A 19,247-nucleotide genomic window follows, 5' to 3' on the forward strand; every position below is an offset into this window, starting at 1 on the left:
TACAGTGTCTGACTGGTGTAAGACTGTATTAAAAAAGGTACGAGTGTGAAGCTGTCTTTTTCTACCTCTTGAATTTCTGCACTTAAACCCGTTTCCTGAGGCCCTTGTGAAAGCTTCCACACATGAGAGCTGCTAATCTGTTCGGGAGAAAATCTCCATAAAAACGCCGCTATTATTAACACAAGTGAGAAAAGTGTAAGGTCAGCAAACACTAATCCAGACAAAGTTTTAGAGAGAAAAAAAAGTCTTTCTTACTGGTCCTCCTTGAAGTAGGTGAAGCCGACGAATGGTAGCTGGTTGCCCACAAAGGCTCTGGGTGGAGGGAAGGTCTCAGCATCACCTTTGTCATCTTCTATGTCGTCGAAGTTGCTGGTGTCTATGTCGCCGCTCAGCTCGGGCACGACTGGAGCCACAGCTGGAGGACAGAGACAGAGGGAGAGAGAGTCAGAAGAGGGGAGTGGAGGAGGTGAAGCCCACAAGTGGTTGAGCAAAGAGAGGAGTTTTACATAAACTGAGGGTCGCCCCACACATGCATTTCAATCCTTCAATGTGTCTGACATGGAAATTACCATTTTAAAATCCCTTAAAATGGCACTTAGCCCTCATAAACACTCCAGAATACGCCAGAGGAGCGAGGATTAGCTGTAACCAGTCACCTGTTGAATACTCAAAACAAACAGGGGGCAGCATATCCCCCGAATAACTGTAACAAGAGCTAGTTAGCTCTGCTAGCTTTGCAGCTGGTGATCTGGACTGGGAGCTCAGACTGTTGGTGTTTACACTGCTAGCACACAAGCCAGCAGTGTAAACGGGCCTTAGCTAACTGGTTAGCATGCTAACTCCAGTAGATATCTCTGCAACCCAACTCTACGGTCAGTGCTTTTTTAATCGCTATCTTAGTCAAAATACTTCACTTTTCACAGTTTGCTAATATATTGTTAGTAACTTTTTATATATAGTGTTTTTAAAAAAATATATTTTTGATCATTTGGGACATAGGCTACATCGCGTACTGCAGGTGTTTTTAACGAGCAAAGTTGTCAGCTAGCCTGGTTGGCGTCCTAAAAAGCTCTGCATATACACAGGATAGCCAGTGACAATTCTCTCTGATTTAGTGATGTTTGGACCTTTACTGCTCACTTTGACAAGGCATGGCAAGTCGGTCACTTTCATTTTTTGGCAGCTCTTCCAAGCACACGGTGTCTTGAAGAGCCACAGCAAACTAGCGCGGTAAATATATTAATACATACGAAGCAGACTGTGAAAAGTTTTGTCAGTTATGGATGGAAATATTGAGATGTTGACTTGATGATGACTTATTTCTTCACATTCTTTTAATTATTTTGACAGCAAAACGGTTAAACATTAGCTGGTCTTGGCTTCTTAATGAACTTTGTCAACTTATGATGGTAAATGAAGAGTTTTTTGGGTTTTGCACTGTTAGTAGGACCAAAGAAGCAATTTGAAGTCATAACTTTACACCCCTGGGAAAGTGTGTTGAGCATTTTTGAGAATTTTCTTGACATTCAATCAACTTTGGTTAACTGGTTAACTGCAGCCTGACAACATTTTTCATCTAGCTGTCCCCTACTTCACTATCATGCCCATTCTCAGTGCTTGTGCAGTGGACTCTTTGACTCTCCAAATCACATTTGTTTATGTTAAATATTGAATGTGGAAAAAAGACCCTCCTAGTGTCAAACTCTGCATATACATCATTCTACACAGTGAAGCTCAAACATTCAACTGTAGGAAAAAGAATGAAAAAAAACAAAACAAAACAGTTTTTGACTGGAGGGGGGCTTTCAAATTTCATCGTCAAGTAAAGTCCCTGCCACCTTTGGCGAGTAAGCTCTCTGCAGGTTGGCGTGAGGCTGACACCACTCCTATTCCCGTACAGTGCTCGCTTTGTGCCCCATACACACACACACACACGCACACACACACACACACACAGTTCCTTTCACGGCCGAGGCCTGAACGCCTGCTCTCTCCTCGCAGGCGGCCGTGCTTTTTTTAAAAAAACCCTGCACAAGAGGCAGACAAAAATGTGTCAAAGGGCCAATCAGATAAAAACTAAGCTAGACCTTTAACCTATAAATAGTTCCTAATTGAGAGAAAAAAGGCAGCCATTATGGATCGAGTTTCCTCAGACCAGCGCAATCCTGGCTCGGCGCAAAGAGCTCATTACTGTTAGGTCAAGACACAACCCTCAGCGTGACAACTGCGCCTCAAACAGATCAGGCACAGGAATGAAACAAATGAGTGGAGAAAAAAAAAAAGCCAAAAATGTGGTGAGACAGAAAGAGACGCGGGCCGCTCCATGGAGGCCCTTGTGGCACGACTTCCCAGAATGCTCTCTGATAGCGGGCGGCTAATGACAGGCAGCCGTGGCCACAGTGAGAGTGAGAGAGCGGGAGCAACCCTCCGAGCCGGGGCGCCCCTCTCATTAGGGCCGGTCCACGCAGGCCGCACAGCCTGCCCCGCCCGCCGCTACGGGGGGCGCCGCCTCCCGTCTCATCCATCCTTCCACGGGGCTCGCGTCTCTTTACCCTGAATACGATAAACATAAAAGTGGACGAATCATCCATGTGCGGTAGAAGCTCCTGAGTCATGGCCACACACGGCAAAGTCATCCGCGCAGAGGACTGGGTGGTGCACGCAGCGCTGCGGGAGCGGGGGTCGTGCTCTTCATGACGGTGCGTTTGAGGGCGAGCAGCGCAGAAGTGCCACAGTGGTTGTTTTGTGTTGCGGGCGGCCGGGGCGGTCTGAAGTTCAGCCAGGAGCTCTGGCTGTTGTCTTAATAAGAGCCAGGTGAAGCGGCGAGAGGCTGCGTTGTACCTCTTTGCAGACACAGAGGTCCTGTTCTCACCCCTGGTAAATCTCTCCTGATTTCCTTCCTTCCTGTGAGACGCTCGATCCGTTTCGACTGTGCGCTGGGAGACGCTGAGGGATGCTCCGTGCGCAACGATCAAATGCTAAATTTAAAAGGAGCAAATTATAAGCTTAACAACTGATCCATATCATTACAGCTGCAGCAGATTTGTTTTTGACTTCTTCTATCTTTGTTTTTGTTATCAAATAAACCTATAAATTATTCGGCCTAAAAAGGATTTACAGTATATTATTAACTCTGATTGATCTGATGTTTTCTACTCTTTCACTGCTAAAGAAAACCATGAAGAAAACTCAGCAGGGATTTAAATTGACTAAATTAAAAAACATATCCAACTCGCTTTAATGGAAATTTCACATGATTTGGGCTTACACAACATTAAAGGTGCACTGTGTAGTTTTTGGGGAAAGAAATTTTGATCAGTAGAACAAACCTGAAGAAACTTAGTTACCAGCCCATCTTTGTTTTCATGACTGAATAAACTGAATAAACAAACTGACCCTAACCTACCAAATGTTTTACTTTATGTACTATATGTGGCGGACCCTGCCATATTTCTAGCTTCTTCTCCAGAACTACATAATGTCCCTTTAATCACAACAAGCTCCTATTGGTGCAGACTTTCACTAAAACAGCCTGCATTATTAGTAGTGAGCATGCCATGTTTAACCCTGTTAATAATGTAGGGTTAACAGACGAAACTGTCTCAGTAAAATATGATATCATTAGCTAATAAAACATGTCTTCTTCTTGCACTGTTTTATATTTTTTCCTATGCTATTTACTCTTTTTCGAGCCGCACCCATACGCTGCTGGTTATCCTGCAGGTTTCGTGCATCATGCTCTGCCGCTCTGCACACCATCCTGCCGTATAATGCAAGATATGAGTGGGTAGCATATGGAGAGCATGTGTGCACACATACATGCAGGCTTATTGGCTCATGAGGTGGAATTAAACTATGAAGTCAGGCTGATAAGAAACAGATCTGGAGGAGGAATGGGCTGCAGATGATAAGAGGTATTAGAAACACACATTACCACAGATGGGGAAAAAAGGGGGGAAATCTGTGCCTCTATTGTGTTGGAATCAAAAGATACACAAGTTTCAAACACATGCACATGTACACACTTACTCTCTCGGATGTTGTCAAAGGTCCACTGGTTGTTCTTGAAGAACGGGTGGCACTTGATCTCATCCACTCCGGTGCGGCCCAGTCGAACCTCCCTGCACACAGGACCAAGACTGTGAGCCGAGCCTCCTCAGCCGGAACACGAAACACACCCCCGCCCGTCCCCTCCACCCGCCGTCGTCATCAACATCCCAAACACACGGGCCAGTGGAGTGACCACTAGGCACTGACCACACTGACCAGCATGGAGAGCCACATGACCGCTGGCGAACCCTGGAACCTCCTCTAACCAGACCAGATAATATAGATCTAGGATCAGGCTGCAGGAGGTAACGTCAACAACTCCGACTGACTCAAACACAACTGCCTTCCCTCTCTTTAAAACTCTACACACTCTCTCTCTTTCTCGTCACCCCTTTCCTCCCTTCTCCTCCTCCTCCTCCTCCACCTCTGGGTACAGGACCGGAGGGGTGCGGCAGTTTGGGCTTGCCACGTGTGGGACATTCCAGACCCAGCCAAGAGGAAGACAGGGCAGGGGCGGGGAGGAAGAAAGAGAGCAGGGAGAGTTTTTAAACCCCCGCAAAAAAAAATAAAAAATCTGACATGCAACCAAGCTGAGGCTTACATTGAGCCGTGTCTCAATGCCCAGAAAAGTGCCCAGTGGAGTGCAAAGTAGAAGAGGAGAAAGTTACAGCAGCAAGGGGAGGATGGAGGAATGGAAAGTGGCACCAGGAAAAAAGGTGGAAGAAGCAAATTACAGATGGAAAAGAAGGAAAGAGGTGAAAAACAAAATGAAAAAAGAGGAGAGGATGGTGGTGCTTACAGGAATGATTCAGCAAGTGACTGAGCATGTGTGGTGAATGAATGTATTGGGCCCTGTTCAAGATACGTGTGTGTGTGTGTGTGTGTGTGTGTGTGTGTGTGTGTGTGTGTGTGTGGGTGTGAGGCTGGGCAGCCGTACACATGAGAGATTCTGTCTGTGGTGGGAGAATAGTGAGTGAGAAGGTAAATAAACTGAGGGAGGGAAAATGAAAGGCTGCTCTGTGCTGCAGCAGAAAGGGCCTGTGTTTGAGCACTGTCGGGGGGGCGGGGCTACTAATGTAAACAGGAAGTGGTTTCTTCGGAGGGGACGGGCCACTGACCACGTACACGACCCACACCCATACGTTCGTGTAACTGTTACCTTTAATACCGATTTGTATTTGGACGGTAGCATTTTTAGCAAACTAGCTCATGATGGAATATTAGTTTTGTTCAGTGGCAGAAGAAGTCGGGTCCTTGAGTAAAAAGTACCGCACTGTGAAAATACTCGTTTTAGTTAGTTCCTTCTAAAATCAAAAGTGTCAATCAGCAAAATGTACTTAAAGTGTTAAAAGTAAAAGTACTCAGTCGAGAGAAAAATATTCCATGCCACTTATCTTTAAACGTAGGAGAAACACTCAACTCTACAGAGATTTTCACTAGATAGGGAGGAAAAATTGCAATATGAAAAGTAACCAGCAAGGTAAAAACTTATTAACTACTGGTATCTTTAAAAGGATCGCTCTGGTGATACCCATGAAGGAACTGTGACCAACAATTACTGATCTGAAATGTTGTCTGTGTGGCCAAAGCCTGATCTACAGTGCCGTGAGAGCTCTATGGTAATGTTGTCCAAAAAAAATATTGAAATTACGTTAATGAGCCACATCGCTGTACTAACTGACAAGTTCCTTCACCACAAAACACTGGGCACTGTAGTTTAATATGAGTCAGTCCCACATGCTGTAAAAATTTTACGGGCACATCAACAAATGCAGTTTTTTGCTCCAGTCAGCAGGATTACGCAAAAACTACTCAACGGATTTCTGCAAAACTTGGATGAAGGATATGTCTTGGCCCAGAACAGACCCCATTAACTTTTTGGTGTGGATTCAGACAAAGGGGAAGGATCCAGGAATTTTGTAACTTTAACAATTGCGATTTTGGGTGTTTTCCTACATTTTTGTTCATTTCTCAGGGAATAATGGCTGGATCTTGATAAATTAAAAACTCAGGCATAATCAGGATTCCAATACCAATCTGGATCTCACTGATTTTAACATGTCTGATATTGATATATTGATATTGCATTGGAATTGATTGAATAAAATGGGACTTGTTGGGCTTGGCAGTGGCATGAGCTCTTCTGAGTGACATTCCATTGTAGAGGTTTTGATTTGTATGATTTTGGAACTATATTTGGAACCTGTTTTAAGATAGTTTCATTTTACTTTGGAACCAATGAAATTTGGGCAGACAAGCGGTGGAGGTTGTAAAGTATTTAGAGACAGACTAACACATTCTTGGTTTTGGTATTTATGAGATGTGTTGAGAAGAAAGAAAAGGCTACAAAAATATAGAATAAGGTCAGCCTTGTCTTTTGAAAAAAACTTTACTCACTACTTACTTATTTAGCTGAAGCAGAACTGAAATTTGCTCCTACAACACCATGTGATTTGCACCAAATGTTTTTTCGGCAATCTTGCCTTCTTCAGGGTGGTAGAACCATCAAAAAAGACATTTGGTGAATAAAGTACTGAGGAAGAGTGTGCCACATGTTTAAATTTAGACTACGTCGTCATGTCTAATCTTTGACGCAACTCTCACACTGTTTATTTAAGCTGTCGTGACGTTTGTGTATTGATCATAATCAATTGCATGATTCGACATGTTGGCTCTCCATCCAGCATGAGACTTTTTACATAGATTTTTTAGCAGAAAGTCCAAAGTTTAGTTACAACTTGGAGGCTTTCTCTTCCGTGATCCAGAGCTGAAAATGAGAGCATGAGTGTGTCTACAGCTGTTCGCTCATGACAGGCGGCCTGAAATTGTGAAATATTCTGAATTCTTGCTAAAAACACAAAAGCACAAGTGTTAGGTTGTTTTTTTTTATCATTTCCATGTGCGAACCTGTTGGTAAGAAAGGCACAAATGAGGTCTTTGGCATCCTGAGACATCTCCACGTCCTCTGGGAAGACGAGTGTGTTCTTGTGGTTCATGATCTTCCCGTATGTTCCAACCAGGGACTCGGCATAGAAGGGAGTTTCACCTGCGGAAAGCAGTCATTTTGTACAAGGAATTAAAAGAATCATCGGGATGTATCCAAGTTTGTTTATGATTGCACCAATAACTCAGGACGTGACAGAGGTGCAACATTACATCCTGTTGACACGTCAGTCCGTCACACATCGCTTACCGACAAACAACTCGTACATAAAGACTCCGACAGACCACCAGTCGCACTCCCGCCCGTAGTAACCGTCGCCGCCCTGAGACTGGAGCACCTCGGGGGAGATGTAGTCTGGTGTGCCTACAGCTGTGTCACAGTGCACCATGCCTGTCTGCAAACAGGACAATAAACAAGATTTACTGTAGAGGGGAACCAAGAATAGAATCGCAGTGACAGTAAAAGTTTGGCAGAGTTAGAGGAGAAAGCAAATAAGCCCTATTTCCACAGTAATATGCGGTGCAGGGACATCTTTTCATTGATTCGGGCTCAGATTCGCTCCCTCCTCGACTGTTTTGACCGTCTTTATATGACGCATTCTGTCAACTCGCAGATATTCGGGGAGCTCGGATGTGTGGGACCGCTCGTGAAGCAGCTATTTAGAAACTGCTGCGGTGAAACAACAAAAAAAAAAAATACTTCCTGACCCACACCAGAGGCGGGACCTCTGCTGTCCTCCAGATTGGTTGTTTAGCACAATAACCTCTGAGGCCTTACAAAACAACCTGATGCAACCGTGCAGCGCTGAGCTCCACTTCACAGTCTGAACACTTGGTGGTGCACTAGGGCGGGGGGAGAAGAAAGCCACCTGTCTTGAGCTGGAGTAGTCGATTCACTGTTAAACTGTTCCGGGAGGTTTGTTCTCTTAAATATAAAAAAAAAAAACAAAAAACCCAACTAAAGTTCTCCTGACATCAAACCACAAACCTACCGCGTCCATCTTCATGCACGTGCCGAAGTCTGCCAGTTTGAGGTGTCCGGTCTGGTCCAGCAGCATGTTGTCGGGTTTGACGTCACGGTGGATGAAGCCCATGGAGTGGATGGCGTTCAGCGCCAGCACCACCTCCGCCGTGTAGAAGCGAGCCCACTTCTCAGGTATGTCGTAGTTCATGGTGAGTGTGACCAGGTCGCCCCCGCCCATGAACTCCATCACCATGTAGAGGTGGCAGTCATCCTGGAAGGCGCAGCACAGCTACGAGACAACAAAATGAGTCACTTGATGAAGAGTTTGCTTCGATACAGATCTGGCTGCCCGCTGACCTGCGTTCAACACCAGCAGACTTCAAAGATTATTATCTCCAACTTGATGCCGACAACATGACGCCTCTTTACAACTACAACGCGCACCAAGTAGAACTGGAAAAAATGATGAAATTATCCTCTATGCTTCAGGTATTAGAAAGTATTTTAAATGTTGTCTTTCCAGCTCTTAAAAGGTTTTCTATTCAGGAGTCCCCTAAAAAATAACAAACGTAGCCCAGGTTACATAAAAAAAAAATGTATACTATTAATTTTACAGTTATATTTTCAGCTACTTGCTACAATTTTTAGTTTTGCATTCACAGCAGCTTCAAGGAACTTACATTAATTGTTGTGTCTGGAGGCCCCTGTGGACAAAAGTGGTACCACAGTGTCGTGTCATAAATATCTTGATCTGGCCGGCATGAGTGTTTGTTTTGAAAGCAAGTGAATTTTTTTTTATCTTAACTATTTTTCAATTGTTAAGTCTGTCTGCAGGAGGCATGGCGATTAAAAAACAGCAGCAACAAATGCTTACGCAAAAGAAATAGCGTCCCACATGTTGCAGAATATACAAGGTTTACCTGCAGTTTCGGTCAGTACGCTTTTCGTAAGGATAATTTGTTTTGAACAGCTGAATGCCAGCTACACAAAATTAACATCATATGAAAATGTTTTGAGATAATAATATCTGAGGAACTCTTCTGGTATAAGATGTTAAATGTTCAGTGTTGGATATTAATATAATTTCTTTCTTTGCAGTTCAGCTGTCTGAGATCTTAAACGCTGTTACTTAACTCCTGCCCTATATCTGTGTTAAAGGGGATTTTGATGGCTTCATGTTTGATTAATTATTTAGCCAAATCTGTGTATTTCTGTGTAACATTTTCCCTTTTTAGTGGATCGTGTGAGTCAATCCCAAAGAACAGCAGAGGGGTTTCTTTTAAGTCACATAATTTCAGCAGATAGGGGGGGATCAGGATAATATTTGGTGGGTTAGGGTTAGGGTTTTTTTTATGTGTTTTCAACAGAATTAAAACCTGTGATGTGTTGCGCACCTGCACGACCCAGGGACTGTTGGAAAAGGCCATGATGTGCCTCTCCTCCCAGAAGAAGGCCGAGTCCGACCGCTTGATCATCTCGAACTTGTTGAGCTGCTTCATGGCGTATACCTTCTGCGAGGCCTTGTGGCGGACCTGCGGCGGAGGAATCGGCGAGGGAGGGAGAGTCACAGGCGTTAGCAGCGCAAACATCGATAAGCGTGCGAGGACAATGTGAACAAGATGGTAAGAATGTCACAATGACCAAGATAACATGAGAGGCGCACACAGAGAGGGGAGCCCATAATTACAGGCACACACCCATCGACAGACATGCTTACACAAGACTTCAAGCACAAACACAGTAAGCATCCCCTCCGCCCTCCTCCCCCTCCTCCTCCACACCCCCACACCAGACTTCACACTCCTCTCCCACACACTGAGCCTGTCCAGACTCGCTTCTACCGCAAGACGCCCGGCAGAGACCAGATTCAAGCTTTCTCGAGCACAACAGGGCAAACATCTGGAAAAGCAGGGAGCTCAAAAAAAAGAGTTACCGCCTGCCCTTAATTACTTTTTCTAAATGCAAGGACAGCTAAGGTGGTCGTGATGAGGAGAGAGAGAGAGACGCCTTTTTTATATATCTGAAAAACAAGTTGCAGATGTTGCACATATTTTTTGGTGGATTCACAGGTTGTTGCTCCCTCTAGTGGCTAACATGTCTGGTATGTTGGTGCTAATTTCAGGGACCCCTGGAGGAACTCTCCTGCTCCACCAACCCCTTTCATCAAACCTCACTGCTTCTGCTGCTGCTGCTTCATGTAAAACCCCCCCAAGAAAAACATCCCCAGGCAACAATCTCACACTCATTCAACCATCATCACAGACAGGAACGTCTCACCAGCTGCACTTCTCCGTAGGCTCCCCTCCCGATCAGCTTCACTTTCTCGAAGTCTTCGAGCTTCACCTGCAGCTCCCGCAGCTGACTCACCGCCTTTTCATCTGTGGGACGGGGGATGCATAGGTTACCATGCCGACACATAGATCAAGCTCCAATCATTTAAAGGCTCAAAGGAAGAAGGAGAGAGTTCAGTGTGAGTGAAAGTTACACCAGTCTTATGATATTTATACCTAATATATTTAAGCAACGGTTGCTTTTAGATGAGGAAGACAGATCAGGAGTATCTATCATTCAATCCAAAGAAAATGAATCATCAGTCATTAGGTTCATTTTTCATGCAAAAATGTCAAACGTGCTGCCTTTAGCTCCTGAAATGTAAGTCGTTGGTGCTTTTCTTTGTCGTTTATGATAGTTTGTGAAGAGTCCTTGGGTTTTGGACATTTTTCGGACAAAAGAAACATTCTGAAGACGTCACTCCCTGTACCAGGATATTCTGATGACCATTTTTCACATTATTTTTGGGATATCTTACAGATCAAAGGGGTCCGTGTGTGTAGGAATTTGGGGCAGAAATGGAATACGACATTCATAATTATGTCTTCACAAGTTATCAGCTGAAACATGCTGCGCTTACATTACTTTAGTATGATCCTTTTTAAATGAGACATATTTTGCCAATTTTCAGGTTCATAATTTCATTTCGAGTTACCACTAAAAATAGGCTTAACGTGCTTTGCCGCTCAAAAACCACATCAGTTTTCTCACACCGTCTGAAACACTGCGTTTAAGCTGCAGTCTCTTCTGATTGGTCAGCTCACACATGCCTGACCCAGCTGTGCTAACAACAACAGAGCAGCTGTGCTAAATGTATTCTCACGTGCCAGACTAGTTCTTTTCGCATAAACAATGCAAAGGCGTGACCCCGTGACACGGTGTGATGTCATAAAGTCACGGGGGGTACTGACGAGGCGTTCAGGAGCAGGAGTTTTTTTCTGTGAAGAAAAGAACTTCTGTTGGTGCAGACTTTGAGCTCCTTAACTTCTGAGCGCAAGAAACTAAGGAAACCGAACGCGGACTCTGGACCACCGTTAGACAATTTGTAACCACACTGCTCGATGCCACTAAATCCTACGCACTGGACCTTTAATTGTGATAACAACAGTTGCAGCCTCGGTATGGTGGGTGGTGTAAGTATTTAACAGACTTGCTGCTGTGTGTTTTCTCTCTTACACGAGTCCCATGATGTTAATTTTAATATTCGTAAGACTAAACAGAGAGAAGTTACAAAAGCAGAAAGCCTGTACAAGAGTGACACATATCTTACTTTTAACAATATTTTGGCTGTAGTTTTTTTTTGTTTCAGGGACAAAACCCCTGAAATACCAACATGTCTCTGATTATAAGAGCACCGAGGTTTGAATTCATAGCCTGTACTTCTTATCTCTCTGACCTTTTGCAGGAACATCAACCGCTGTAAACAGTGCGCTCTCTCTTCTATAATCCCCGTCTGAGGATAAAAACTTTCTTAAGAAGGTCTGAAAAGTCATGTTTTCCATCATCTAGAGATAAAGGTTTAACTGAACAAACAAGCCACAGACTCAGCTCCTCATGACCGGAGTTCTCTGGCTTTTGCATTTAACAAATTTATCAATATTTTTTTCAAGCCAAACACGAGAACCTTGACCTCCGGCGAACAAAATGCAGCTCTTACATCGATTCAGAAAGGCCTCGATGTTTTTGTTTTTCCTCAGGGCAGGGTAGTTCAAATCATGAGCCAACGCGTTCATGGAGTCCTGAAAAAGAGAAAAAAAGAGGAAAAGAAATACAGATACAAATTAATCACAGACAAATAAATGTCTTTAGTTAGAAAAATCTGATCTCATCCACCACCAGAGTCACTATTGCTCGGTCTCGGCTCAAATTCTCATCAACATATTGAGAAACATGGGAATAAAGTCGTGTTTCAAAGTTGCATTTTTGTAGGAAAGGAAGGAAGGAAGATCAAATCATTCTCTTTGTTAATCTGTCCGGACAAGTCTTCGGTAGCAGGGCAAGCCTGGCCCTTCTGCTGGCTGACGAAAGATAACAAAGCTGAATGATTGGAGGAAGCGAGGGAAGGAAGAGAGGAAGGAATAACATCTTTAGTGAGCCGTCAGCTCCGAAATGCAACATTTAACGGCGGGGAGAGTACGAGACTGCTAATGCGCAGCTGAAGAAACAACGACAGGAGGACAATGGTTGTCGGGTGTAAGGACAAAACAAATCATACAACAATAACGAGCCCCTGCCCGAAACACACAGACCGCCAGCGGGCCAAACAAACACGAACCCCTCCCTGAGGCTTAACGCAGAAGGCCGGGGGGGGGGCTGCATCAGACTGAGAGCCGGGGGGCCTCAGCGGTGTTGAGTTTCACATGGAAACCAAAATGTCTCTGTGATCCAAACACACGAGGCTGGCAGGGCAGTTGGCAGGTGGGTGGGGGGCGGTGTAGTATGACCCTCTGTTCCCTAAAAACAAGGTTCAAGTGGAGTCATCCCCCGTGTGTGTGTTTTTCTGTGAGTGTGTGTGTGTGTGTGTGTGTGTGTGTGTGTGTGTGTGTGTTCGTGCGGCTGGGGGAGTCTGGTCTTTAGTGTCTGTCAGACTGTTTGCTCGGGGACATGTGAGTGGGTGGGCAGCGGGCATGTGGAACAATTCTGCACCTTTAAATAGCAGCGGCGCGGAGAGAGAGATCTCCCCCGCCGCAGACGGGTGGAAATAGACCTGAGGGCTCAGAGGCTATTGTGGGACAAACAGCTTATGGGTCTGGATTCAGGATGAACGCTCGAGGATCTGTGATCATTTTACACAGTGTGTGTGTGTGTGTGTCAGTCAGCCATGTTAAAGGGACACTACGCAGGGTTTTGATCGTCGCTGCTGCTTCTGATGGCACCTTTTTCAAAAGTTGCATCAAGCAGTTCTGCAGAAAGACTAACAGATGACAGTCTTATTCCCGGGTTTGAGTTGGTGAGTCACCAGCCGGAAAAGATAACAATCAACCTTATTTTCTGCAGAATTGCCGATTCCCATAAAACATAACAAACACCAAAAATATCAAGGAAATGAGAAAATACACATGGAGGGCAGGGTGTCTGAGGATGTACACACCACCACATATTTCTAGTGGGTCATAAGTGATGACTGGCAGGGATTGTTTCTGAATGAGACTATACAATGTTTCTTTCAGGAAGCAGAGCATAGAGTATCATTTTAACATTTGAATAATATGGAAATAATGTAATTTTAGGAGATTCAAATGAAGCAGTTGGAACGTGTGTGTGTGTGTTTGTGCGTAGTAGCTCCTGCTGCCTGTATTACATCCTTGTGTCTGTAATGTAATGTTTTTTTTTCAAAGATCCACCGAAAGATGCCAAAAGAAGAGCAGCACTATAATAAGAGAACTAGAAAGACGCTCAGCAGAGCGCACACCTCATGATACCAGCCACCTAAATACACCTGATTCTTTTCACCAGGCATCATTCCCTGAGAGACTGGTGAAAATGTAGGGAAAAAGTCCCATTTCGCCATGTTTAAGAAAGTGAGTCAAGTTTCCTGGATCCCGTCCCTTTATCTGGATCTGCACCAAAAGTTAATGGGGTCTGTTCTGGGCCGAGACACACCCTGCACCCGAGTGTCGCTGAAATCCGTTCATTAGTTTTTGTGTTATCCTGCTGACAAACCAACCGACTAACAAACGGGAACAGAAAATTGTGGTCGTGCGCGACGAGTTATACGTGCCATCTGTGACTCGGGCTGTGGTTCAGCATCAAAAGTCCCATTTCAGCATCGCGGTGGGACACATGTAAAGCGTTCAGCGCATCAAGTTCTTTGACAAACAAGCAAAAGCAGGAAACTCAGAGAGACCATGTTACAGAACAAACACTCAGCTGTCAAGCTGCACACCAGGAGGTCTGATCTGAGGTGAAGTTAAAACAAGAAGGCAGAACACAAAAAGACAATATGAGTCATTACAAGTAAAAGGAACAGACCGGGCAAGTTCACAGAAAAGGAAGGAGGAAAAGTAGTGCAAACCACAACAGCACATCGTCAGAGGTCAGACCTTGTGCTGTTTGCACTGTGTCGCGCACGCACAACACAACGGACACACACGACGGCCGCTGACCCGGACGTTAACACTAGAGTCATTGAAAAGGTTTGTTCCACCTGACAGAAGAAATCTCCACAGGGGAACGTTTTTTTTCCGCTGGCTTATCGGCTGGCTAAGAGATTTCGGTGCGGTTCTCCTCACTTAGAAAGAAGATAAAAAGACTTAAGAGGGTTTTTTTTCCAATTAGGTGTTAATCAACTCTGGCTATCTGAGGTCAGAGCCTCTTTATCTGTGACGGGTCAAACTAGCTGATGAAATATTTGAGTCCCACGGCTGTCGAGAACATCTGCGAAGCCGTCACGACCATCTGGTTTGAGCCGGGAAATTACATGTATTCTCATTTTCTCTGCAGAGTTCAAGTTAGAACTCAAATGTTCCCTCGCTATCTTATCTGGAGTTCAGGAGTCTTGGAGAGTTTATTTGTACAAGAATGATCAACTGTAAGGCTGTGAATCGCCACAGTAGGAGGAAAAGACTGCGAGGCTAGAGGTGGTCGGCTATCATGATTCTTGTGATCGCTCATGAGTTGTTGTGCGATTCCACACCGCTGTTTACAACCTACAGGCGGGACACATTATCTCGGGGCGTGAAGGGTTTAAATCTCTCGCCTCCAGATTCAGCCTCAGACCAGTCAGAGCCGGAGACAATTGAACTGACGCTGGTTTGATTTTCATTCCTGGAATCCGGACAAATCTGAACATGATCCTGCAGTCCGGGCTTGGTTTGTGCGTCCTCGCCGCCTCAGACGACACCTCCCACCTACTCCGCTGTGCGAGCTGATACCGTCTGAGCGCACTGAGCAACAATGGAGAGGGTTCTCAGAATGCGTCCCGCCTCCACCGATCGAAAAAAGAAAGGGAATCTGAAGAAAAGGTGCCCTTCGCTGATACAAAACAGGCCTGGATTCAGTTAATCACTCGAGTACACAGCATCTGATCTGCACGTGTTGTTACAGAGGACATTTCACATACCTCTGGCATGTATTTTGCATCTAAGCTCCCTCTATTAATCATTAGATGTTTGGATTCCAACAGTAAAATAGAGCGACAGAAGGAGAAACACACAGTGCCTCCTCGGAGTGTCTGTTCTGTGTAATTGCTGGCCACAGTGAGGACAGTGAGAGCATCTGAGGCCATCGTCATTTAGCTCACGTCCACACAGCCCAAAGGTACCTGGACGTCCTGTGATCAGACGATAAGCTGGCTGACGATGAGGTAATTCTGCAGACGCTTCACGTTATTGGTACGTGGGGATTATCACTGGCGTTCCCTCTTGGGCCTCGTGCCGTTTTGGGCCAACTTTGGTTCTCCTTGTTTGGTTGTTTTCTTCGATTCGGTGTAATTTTCGAAGCCTTTTGAAGACATCGTCCAGGGAGCTACAGATGAAAAACAACGTTTTGGCTAAGCCTACAGTTTTTACTGTAGCATGAGCCCTGTGTTGTTTTTCAAATTCATTAATTACATATGATCAAAGGGGTACATCCCAGTACCACTTAAAATAGATTTCAGAAAAGCAAAAAAAAAAAGAACACAATAACAACAGAGACAAGATCAAACAAAGAAAGAAATGTATTTATCGTTGCCGTGTGTTTTATTCATTTGCACGTTCCCGTCTCAACTAAATTAGCCCATTAGGATTTATCATTTACAATTTATTGTTTTTGTGTACTAGTGTGACAAACTTGACCCAACGGATTAATTGCTAAATTCAACCATCACAGTGTGAATTTAACTGCTGCTCTTACTTTCAGAGTGACAATCTTGAATCAGAGTGAGAAGAAAGACAAGACAGATGTGCGCTTTAGCCACGATGTGATTTACAGACAGGCAGCTTTACTTGTTGCTATCGTAACCGCTAGCTGCTGCTAACTGTAGCTGTATTTTGCTAATGAGCTCAGTTAGCAGTGCAGCTAGTCGTCCTGTTAGCCGATTCTGCCCGGGCTGGAAGCTCAGTGCTCCGGAGGGAGGTTTGCATTTCTTTTTTAAAAAGTCACAATTCTGATCTGCCGCACCTCATTCTTGTGGTCGGCTCAAGATGGGTTAAAAACACCACATGATAAATCATATCCACTGTTTTTTTTATTTTTTATATTCTGTTACTAGATTTAAAGTACGTCTGTAAAATGTCAAAAGAAAATTTGTCTGAAAAGCAAATCATCATCAGTAACATTTAAGAAACCAGAGCCAGAAAAATGTTTGGCACTTCTACTTCATAACAACAAATCAGCTGCCAGATCCATCAGTGACTCATATTCTGATGAACACTTCTTACAGCATAGCACTGCACCACAAATAAACAAACAAATCAAGCATAAATACGGAGGCAGAAAATCATCAACAACAATGTTCAGTGGGATCAAAACAATGACACTTTCACCTGTTTTCACATGTGTCCGTTTGCTTGTTTGTTGGTTTGTCAGCAGAGTTACACAAAAAAAAACCTGAACGGATTTCAATTAAAGTCGGGCGGAGGACGGGTGTGGGCCTGGAGTAGAGCCGATGAAATTCTGGTGCAGATAAACGCAACAGATCCAGGAATTTGACTGGCTTTGTTTAACCTTTTGCGAGACAAATGTCTGGGTGATGCAGCGCTAACGAGTTTGATTTTCTGGATTAGGCTTGATTGAATTAAAGGGGAACTACCAGCCAACGCAGACAGCATACAGGCGGTTTATCTCTTAAAAGGCGTCGACCTTTGTTCTACAGATAAAAGACACTTCGAAAAACAACATCTTTTGTCAGCACACAACAAAAAATTATTGTGGACAAACAGGAAACGGCGCCGCGAGGGTCACGGCAGGATAACGCCATCTCAATTCCAGGAAGTGACTTCAGCTTCCTGTGTGGTAGCTCCCTGCGTTAGGCAGCACGGGGGCCATTGTTATGCCCACCACACGGAGCTGCTTGGACCCGGCTGACTAATGTGATAAAGCTGTGAAGAATGACCGCTGGGGTCTGGATGGACGGTCCGTGTGGGCTCAGATTAAAGAATTTCTCTCAGACGCCCCATTTTTTTGTTCATCGCTGCATGGCATAAGTCGGGTTGTTGCTCCTGTGAGGCTGACAGCAGCGGCTTCACGCCGGACCTGTGACTCATCAACACTGAAAATAGACGCCCCCCTCCCCAACAGGAACTACTGCAGACGGAGCGAGATCAAATCTGCCTCAGCTGCCTCGTCCATTCTTCAGGTGTGTACACGTTGACCCCGGCGATGACCCCGGAGCATGATGTCGCCCAAATAACCCGACTGACGACTCATATCAAACCCATACGAAGCAGCTTCAAAACAGAAGGCACCTTTCTCAACTGTATGCCGTCAGATCTTTCTTCTTCTTCTTTTTTTTTTTTTTAATTTGCCGAGCTGATAGCGGGGAAACATGTAGAAAAGCATGTTCACCCAGTCTTCTTGACATTTCCTCAGGTATGCCTGAGAGGCATGTAGGAATCTCTTCAGGGAGAGCAGCGCTAAGAGAAAGTGCTAACCCTGACAAACAAAGCCCGCTCCGTATCAGCTCAGAAGTGTGTATCTGTTGCTAGAGGACGGGGCAAGAGGAGCTCAACGGTGGCACTGGTTTTGTCAGAAGTGGGCTGAGTACATTCTTAGGACAGGTCAGAGAGAGGGCATGAGACCCAGCAGTGATGGAGTGGCAGGGCGAGATGAACCATTGGTTGGATTTTCTTGTCTGCGGGTTTTAATGTGGGTCAGTTTTGGTGCAACTTTTAAAAGGAGCACTGTGTAGTTTTGGGGGAAGAAAGAGACTAAAGAGAACTAAACTGAGTAAACAAACTGACATCAAAAGGACATACACTTTGTTTATAGGTGGCGGACCCCGCCACCTTCTTCTGTCCTCTGAGAACAACTTGTTTATTCAGTTATGGGAAAAAAAAGATATTTCCACAAGAGTTTGTCACATCACGTCATTAATATTGTAAATACCAAAAGTTTGAGTTTGAATTTCTTCACAGCGCACCTTTAACTCAGTTTCCTATCATGTCTTCCCATCATAACTGGGAAAATGAGGGGGGGCAAAAACAGGAAAAGGAGGCTACATGTTGAGTCTAGGTGGGGTTTCCTGTGATTAAAAGCTAAATTCATGATTATAAAAAAAAAAGAAACAAATAAACAAAAAATCAAGCTTTTCACACGCAGATATCTCAGATATAAAGAGTTGTGTCACCCACACGATAATAAAGTTCTTCCATTTCCTTTCTGGTTGTGTAACTTGGCTGCTGATGTGTTAAATCCCTCCGGCTGACGTGTGTGTCAGTCGCTACCTGTGGCACACCCACCTGTGTCACAGACCCCTGAAGGTAACACAAAAAAAAAGAAAAAAAAAAAAAAGCAAACTCACCAGCAGCGTTTCCAAGTTTAGCGCCGAGTGTGGGCTCCTCATGAGGGACTCCAGCTTCTTCAGCCGGCTCTCCAGCCTGCTCTCCGCTCCGAGCATGATCCCAGCGTGCGGTGGATCCAGGTCACATGAAAAACACAGAAACACCTGTAGGCCTGAAGGTGCTCTAGTGTCTGGACACAGGCGCACTCCTCCTCCTCCTCCTCCTCCTCCCCCTCTTTCTGCTGGATCAGATCCTCATGCCGGCTCCTCTGTAAACTGCGGTTTCAGCGCTCACTTTAATGATTAACCCGCCGCCAAAGTGTCTCTCAGTGTTTTCTGTTTTGTTTTGTTTTTGTTGTAATCAGTGTCTCGGAGGAAAGTGAAAGCCGGTCGGACTTTACCGACCCGAACAAAGAAAGGCCGCACTTCACGTTCAGGTGAGTCCCGTCTGCTCGCAGGTAGCCACAGCCAAGTGTGATCCGACCGCAGCGTGCCCAACCTGCGGGACAGAGCCCCGTCAGGGTACACGGAGTGAAA

General features: G+C 44.9%; 1 protein-coding gene across 2 annotated transcripts in view; it reads right to left on the minus strand.

Annotated features, from left to right (window-relative positions):
* Positions 1–19,247, minus strand: part of LOC119012418 (rho-associated protein kinase 2-like) — a 34,792-nt gene extending 15,545 nt beyond the window's left edge. Inside the window, exons 1-9 of one of the 2 annotated variants that reach the window (XM_037086239.1) lie at positions 18,732–19,247; positions 11,946–12,027; positions 10,235–10,335; positions 9,352–9,489; positions 7,986–8,246; positions 7,244–7,388; positions 6,958–7,096; positions 4,030–4,121; positions 256–415 (exon numbers count right to left, since the gene is read on the minus strand). In XM_037086239.1, coding sequence (XP_036942134.1) covers positions 256–415; positions 4,030–4,121; positions 6,958–7,096; positions 7,244–7,388; positions 7,986–8,246; positions 9,352–9,489; positions 10,235–10,335; positions 11,946–12,027; positions 18,732–18,827 — 1,214 coding nt within the window. In that variant the 5' untranslated portion in view covers positions 18,828–19,247. The remainder of the gene's footprint in view (positions 1–255; positions 416–4,029; positions 4,122–6,957; positions 7,097–7,243; positions 7,389–7,985; positions 8,247–9,351; positions 9,490–10,234; positions 10,336–11,945; positions 12,028–18,731) is intronic. The other variant, XM_037086240.1, reaches the window with a different exon arrangement.

This window comes from Acanthopagrus latus, chromosome 22, assembly GCF_904848185.1.
Source record: "Acanthopagrus latus isolate v.2019 chromosome 22, fAcaLat1.1, whole genome shotgun sequence".
Classification (NCBI taxonomy): Eukaryota; Metazoa; Chordata; class Actinopteri; order Spariformes; family Sparidae; genus Acanthopagrus; species Acanthopagrus latus.